At 46.6% G+C, this 7,164-nt stretch overlaps 1 protein-coding gene across 1 annotated transcript; it reads left to right on the plus strand.

Annotated features, from left to right (window-relative positions):
* The first annotated feature begins 4,035 nt into the window (after positions 1 to 4,035).
* LOC136471299 (signal recognition particle subunit SRP54 2-like) lies at positions 4,036 to 5,793 on the plus strand. Its single transcript, XM_066469033.1, has 2 exons — positions 4,036 to 5,371; positions 5,507 to 5,793. The coding sequence occupies exons 1-2, from the start codon at positions 4,041 to 4,043 to the stop codon at positions 5,643 to 5,645; spliced, it is 1,470 nt and encodes a 489-aa protein (XP_066325130.1). The 5' UTR covers positions 4,036 to 4,040; the 3' UTR covers positions 5,646 to 5,793.
* The last annotated feature ends 1,371 nt before the right edge of the window (positions 5,794 to 7,164 follow it).

Below are 7,164 nucleotides of genomic sequence, written 5' to 3' on the forward strand. Positions count from 1 at the left end.
ATTTTACTGTCCCAGGCCCGATCTCAAAGCAGAGGCCCTATTGGGATGAGTTTGTACAGTACAAGACTTCGGAAGAGGGTGTGAGTCGGGTGATAAAGAACCAACGAAATGCCCAACAGAAGACATACCACCATAACTTGGGATCAGGTGGCTACCCGACTGCCATTAAGAAGTGGAACAAAATGGAAGCAGACCTTCTTGCCAAGGGCATCACACCAGAATCACTCGAGTGGGGAGAACGTGCAAAGAATTGGTTTTTCGCTCATGGGGAAACACTGGACCAGGAGACAGGGAAGTGCGTATAAATGTATAATTAGCAGCGTACAATACGACTTTGAAAACCTATTTTGAAAAGAAAACAAAAAAATGAAAAGAAAAGAAAAAAGAAAAAAAACCTTTAGTCCCGGTTTGTATTACCAACCGGGACTAAAGGTGCCGGCCATCGTGGCATGTCAGGAGGCACCTTTAGTCCCGGTTGGTGTTACCCACCGGGACTAAAGGTCATCCTTTAGTCCTAGTTCCTGACCCGGGACTAAAGGACCCCCCTTTAGTCCCGGATGCTTGCTCTCGGGTGGGGAACCGGGACTAGAGGGGGTTCCCCACCGGGAGTAAAGCTTTGTTCTCTACCAGTGGAAGGGAGCTAGGCAGCGGGTTAGCACGGGGGAGAAAGGAGGCGGCTCCGGAGGGAAGCTGGGCCTGTGGGGAAGGGAAGGCCGAGCAGGCCAAAATCCACGGAGGGAGAGGGGAGTTAAAGAATTCCTTTTTCTTTTTCTTTTCCAAATTTCCAAAGCAATTTTCAAATGAGTTTTGAATTCTCTTTTGAGTTTTGAATCAAACTACTCAATACAAAATAATATGCATTAGCATGTATGCACAAACATGTAGCTAGACCTTATAGTTGATTTTAATTTAACAAAAGTTATTATTTCTCTAAGTTTTAATGCTCACATAAATAAATACATAAATTAAATCAACCTATTTTTAAATGATGCAAATTTTAGGGTGTTACATTTAGCCGGTCTCTTTTTTTATGAAATTGTTTAGCCGGTCTATGAGCAAGAGCAAAAAAAAAAAGAACTTGTGCTTGCCAAGATTGCTGGCAGACTAGGGCGAGGGGAAGAGGGGGAGGCTTCCTGTACCACAAGTGTACATCCAACAGTCCTCTTCTTCGGGATCCCATAAACCTTCCTGTAAGATTGATTGTAGCTCTGTTAGCAGATTGGAGGCTTGGATGGAAAGGGGCAGGTGAAAGAGTCTGTCCTGATTACTGAATTGCTTGATGTTCCATAATCCGTCATGTAATATAGTGCATTCTAGCATTTAAAAACTATCCTAAAATATAATGCACTCTATAGGATAAAAACTAGTTTTGGATTAAATACTTTCTATTTATCAACCAATCACCATTAATCACGTTGATGATAGTGTCTGATTAGTAAATAAAATGAGGGTATATGCGTCTTTTATGTTTTATCTTAATTTGTCTTAAAATTACTTAAATGCACTGTGTTACAGGACAGAGGGAGTAACTCTCAAACCACATAACCAAATGCAGCAAATAAGTACATCCTAGATATCTAAAAAAAAATCAACTTCTCTTCATGTGAGAAGGACCAATTCTGGCTCTAACTTTGTCAGAAACTAATAGCTAGATTTTTATGCAGAGGAAACCTAGGTTAGCCGCACCTTTTTTCTTTTTCTTTTTACCATTATTCCTAAACCGCTTAGCGGATTTCCATGGAACTAGCACCATTGGAAAGATAAAAAACAAGAGCTACAACTTTTGTGTTATGAACATCGCCAAAATAAAAAAAAAAACTTTTGTGTTATAAAGATGTTGGAATTTTGCACCAATTACTCACAGAAATTCGTCAAACAAGAAGTCAAATTCGCACGTATTCTGAAATCAATCTAGGCGTTCTCCTATCAATGCTCACAGGATATTTATACATCTAGGGACTAATTAGGGATTACCTTAAGCGTAGATCACCAATATGTGAAGAAAATTGCATGAATTTCAGAATGCCCTAGATCTTTCCACTTCCCTCTCCCTTCTGCTTGCGCCTGTACCGCTCTCCTCTTTGCTGTTTTGCTGCACGAAGAGTTGGGGGTATGTACCGAATAACAAATAGGTTAGAGAGTTGGGGGCCACTCTAGTACTTTACCTCCATGCTCCACAACAAACGGACATGGGGTAAGGAAGAGTAAGAGCCCCGTTCGCTGGTCTGAACTTTGGCTGAAACTGGCTGAAAAATACTGTTCCGGCTGAATTGTTGTGAGAGAAAAACACTGTTCCGGCTGAAAAAACAAGCCGAATAAGCTAAATTTAAGACAAGCGAACGGGGCCGAAGGTGTTTTATCTACTTAGGGGGGTTGGACGAACTTTGCAAGATGTACGGACGAAGAGGCTAGTGGTGGGAAAGGAATCGGCGCCGCTGGTCACAAGGGCACCCGCGAGCAGAGCTTCGGGTGGCCGGCGTGATTTCTCGGTCAGTGGTGCTTGGCCTCGGTCGCTCACGATGAAAGCAGCATTGCAGCGGAGCAAAAAATTGTGGACGGAATATGGACTAGCGAGCATTTTTTTTTCTTTTTACTGAGTGATACATAGGCCTGGTGGACTTTCTTAGGGTATATGTTAGGCCATACTCGAACGTCCCTTAGTGCCGAATTTTTTACTTTTTAGTCCTTTTTACGAAAGTTTCTCACAAATAGACCCCTGATGGAAAGAATTTAAAAAATAGACCGTAGCTCGGCGCCACCGATGCTGGCGCCGAGCTCGGCGCCAGGGACCGTAGCTCGGCGCCACCGATGCTGGCGCCGAGCTCGGCGCCAGCGTCCCTGACGCCGAGCCCGTGGGCTAGGGCAAACTTACATGGAAGGAAGCTCGGTGCCAGTCACTCTGGCGCCGAGCTCGGCGCCACTTACATGGAAGGAAGCTCAGTGCCAGTCACTCTGGCGCCGAGCTCGGCGCCGTTGACGCTGGCGCCGAGCATGCCAAAATGGATATATAAAATTTTGGCTAAGTCTGAATTTTTACCATGACTTGGACATTGTAAAATGGCTTGTGACTTGGATATGTTACAATCTGTCTAAATCTGTGATTTTACCATGAGATGGACATATATATATTTACCACGAGATGGTCTGATTTTTTACCGTGGCTAAGTCCAAACTTGACGGGACTTGTTTTGTTGTCATATCCTCAGAGAGTACTCAAACTCGTAGTAAGGTATTAAATTGAGTTGCTATACAAATTTGGAAGATAAAATATCGCAAACATGTCAATTCACTGCTACAAAATAGCATTGTATTCAAACTTGTGGTCACTATTTGGCCATGTTAAAGACTTAGCCAAATTCTAAGTTGTCCATCTCACGGTAAAGTGACTGAGCTCGGCGCCAGAGTGACTGGCGCCGAGCTTCCTTCCATGTAAGTTTGCCCCAGCCCAGGGGCTCGGCGCCAGGGACGCTGGCGCCAGCATCAGTGGCGCCGAGCTCGGCGCCATTTTCTGATTTCTTTCCGTCAGGGATCTATTTGTGAGAAACTTTCAGAAAAAAGAGCTAAAAAGTAAAAAATTCGGCCCTTAGTGCCCTAGCCGACTAGCCCTAGGCATGCGAACTAGGAGTATGCATGTGTGCTTTTTGAAAGAACTATGCACGTGTGCTGATGCAGCAAAACAGTGGTGTACATGCTGATAGATGGGGGCAAATCTTTTGGTGGGGTGGATGGAACCCCCTACTGTCTAGGACCATAGAGACTCCTTGAGTCCCTCATGATTTTCTAGTAAGAAAAGAAAAAGAAGAGAAACAAACGAGAAAGAAGAAAAGGGGAGAAGAGAAATTCTTTGACGCAAGGTACAAACCGTGCAGGGGGGCCGACGCGGACTCGGCACGGTAACCCACGGAAAGGAAAAGGAGTAGACACGAAGCCGACTCGTACGCGTCTCCCACGCGCGCGCGCGCCAATATAACAGTATCGCGTTCGTCCGCCGGTGATCAAATCAACCTATCATCATCAGTTCATCACCACAGCCGGTCGACATGGTTCTAGCGCAGCTGGCCGGGAGCATCAAAGGCGCGCTGGATCGGATGTGCAACGCGATCGTGGTGGACGACAAGGTGCTCAACGACTGCGTGAACGAGATCTCGCGCGCGCTCCTGCAGGCCGACGTCCGCTTCGAGACGGTCCGGGGCGTGCAGGCCAGCATCAAGAGCACCGTCAACCAGCAGGCGCTCGCCGACGGCATCACCAACAAGCGCCGCGTCATCCATCGCGCCGTCGTGGCCGAGCTGCGCCGGATGCTGGACCCCGGGAAGCCGTCCTTCACCCCGACCAAAGGGAGAAGGCCGGCCAGCGTGGTGATGTTCGTCGGCCTGCAGGGCTCCGGGAAGACCACCACCTGCGTCAAGTACGCGGACTACCACCGCCGGACGAAGGGGTTCAGCCCGGCGCTGGTGTGCGCCGACACGTTCCGGGCGGGCGCCTTCGACCAGCTGAAGCAGAACGCGACGAAAGCCGGCATCCCGTTCTACGGGAGCCACACCGAGTGGGACCCCGTGAGGGTCGCCGTCGATGGCGTGGACCGGTTCAGGAACGAGGAGGGCTGCGACCTCATCGTCGTCGACACGAGCGGGCGCCACAGGCAGGAGGCCGCGCTACTGGAGGAGACGCGGCAGGTCGCGGACGCCACGAGGCCGGACCTGGTGGTGTTCGTGATGGACGCCAGCATCGGCCAGGCCGCGTTCGAGCAGGCGCAGGCATTCAGGGAGAGCGCCCCGGTTGGCGCCGTGATCGTCACCAAGATGGACGGCCACGCCAAGGGCGGCGGCGCGCTCAGCGCCGTCGCGGCCACGAAAAGCCCTGTGATTTTCATGGGGACCGGGGAGCATATTCCAGACCTCGAGGCCTTCGATGCCAAGTCCTTTGTGAGTCGTCTGCTAGGCTTGGGAGACCTGTCCGGCTTCATGGACAAGATCTATGTAATTCCTGATGATGACAACAGATCACCATATCAGATTCTTGAGGAGCTGATAAAAAAGGGAAACTTCACGCTCAGAGCTCTGCGCTTGCTGTTCCAGGCAGTGCAGAGCATGGGCCCTCTTGGGCAGCTCGTCTCTATGATACCTGGGCTGATTAGCGACAAGTTCAATGAGTGGGAAGGGCAAGCGAAGATGAAGAGGTACATGACCATGATGGACTCCATGACTGATGGGGAGCTTGACGGGACCAACGCGAAGCTGATGAACCAGTCACGTATCAACCGGGTGGCTCGGGGGTCCGGCAGGCCCGTCAGGGAAGTAGTGGACATGCTGGAGGAGCACAAGCGAATGGCCAAAATGATGAGCAAGTTGCCAAACGTCAAGAGACCCAACGACATAAATCACTTAGTCAATGCCATCCCTCAGCCTCTGTTGAAGTCACGTATCAACCGGGTGGCTCGGGGGTCCGGCAGGCCCGTCAGGGAAGTAGTGGACATGCTGGAGGAGCACAAGCGAATGGCCAAAATGATGAGCAAGTTGCCAAACGTCAAGAGACCCAACGACATAAATCACTTAGTCAATGCCATCCCTCAGCCTCTGTTGAATCAGTTTGGTGGCAAGTTTGGGCTGCAGAATCTCATCAGACAAATGGGCGCCCAAAGTTGAAGACCTATATAAACCCTTTCAAGTCGTGGGCACCAGCCGTGTTAGTCTTACAGAAATGCATGTATAGTACACTACCGGAGACCGGCTGTTTGTCGAGTGTCAGGCGGTTTGCCGAGTGTTGTTTTTCAGGCACTCGGCAAAGACGTCTTAGTCGAGTGTTTTTTTTTTTGACACTCGGCAAAGAGGCTCTTTGCCGAGTGTTTTTTTAACACTCGGCAAAGAGTCTCTTTGCCGAGTGTTTTTTTTTTGACACTTGGTAAAGAGCTTCTTTGCTGAGTGTTTTTTTTGACACTCGGCAAAGAGCTTCTTTGCCGAGTGTTAATTTTTTGACACTCGGCAAATAAAATTTCAAAGCACATTTTGAAGTAGTAAATTAATTCAAATGAAAAAGTTTTCAACTACAAAGTTGTATAACTCATCAAGATGTACAATGTTTGTTTTGGTCTTTTCTTCATACGACAAAGTGAAAATAAATTTGTTCACAAATTTAACATATCTCTCTTGTAGTTTAAGAAACTACAAGAGAAATATATAAGATTTGTGAACAATGTTAGAACGACCATGTCGGATGAACAGATGACCAAACAACCAAAATAAACTTTGTAGATCTCGAAAAGTTATGAAACTTTGTAATTGTCAACTTTTTGATTTGAAAACATCTTGTCATGCAAAACTGCGTTTGAATTTCAAAATTTTAAAATTCAAATTTTGTAAACGACCTCGGATGGAAAAACTTCCTAAACTAAAAGTGTAGATCTCGAAAAGTTATGAAACTTGTAGTTTACAACTTTTTGATTTGAAAACATCTTGTCATGCAAAACTGTGTTTGAATTTCAAAATTTTAAAATTCAAATTTTATAAACGACCTCGGATGGAAAAACTTCCTAAACTAAAAGTGTAGATCTAGAAAAGTTATGAAACTTTGTAGTTTACAACTTTTTGATTTGAAAACATCTTGTCATGCAAAACTGTGTTTGAATTTCAAAATTTTAAAATTCAAATTTTGTAAACGACCTCGGATGGAAAAACTTCCTAAACTAAAAGTGTAGATCTCGAAAAGTTATAAAACTTTGTAGTATACAACTTTTTTATTTGAATTCGTTTAGGGCCTCAAACATGCAATTTACACTCGATTTAGTATAATATATTGGGAACTAAAACGGAATCCAGACACAAGTGAGAGTGTGGTGTAGTGGTAGAAGATGTACGTGCACAGCAGGAGGTCTCGGGTTTGAATCGCGTCGGCCGCGTAGCCATGAAATTCACGCGAAAAATGTTGTAGATGGGTGGGCGGTGGCCGGTGGGGGCCTCCATCGATAAAAAAAAAATTTCATTTTTTTGGGGTAAAAATTCCTATTTTTTCGGGTTTTTTTCGGTTTCAACTTTGCCGAGTGTCGGGCACTCGGTAAAGGCTTTGCCGAGTGCCCGATAAAAGACACTCGGCAAAGTTGGCTTTGCCGTCACTGTTTTTGGTGAGTGCTGTTCGCGAGTGTTACACTCGGCGAACCATTTGCCGAGT

Source organism: Miscanthus floridulus, chromosome 1 (genome assembly GCF_019320115.1).
Source record: "Miscanthus floridulus cultivar M001 chromosome 1, ASM1932011v1, whole genome shotgun sequence".
Classification (NCBI taxonomy): Eukaryota; Viridiplantae; Streptophyta; class Magnoliopsida; order Poales; family Poaceae; genus Miscanthus; species Miscanthus floridulus.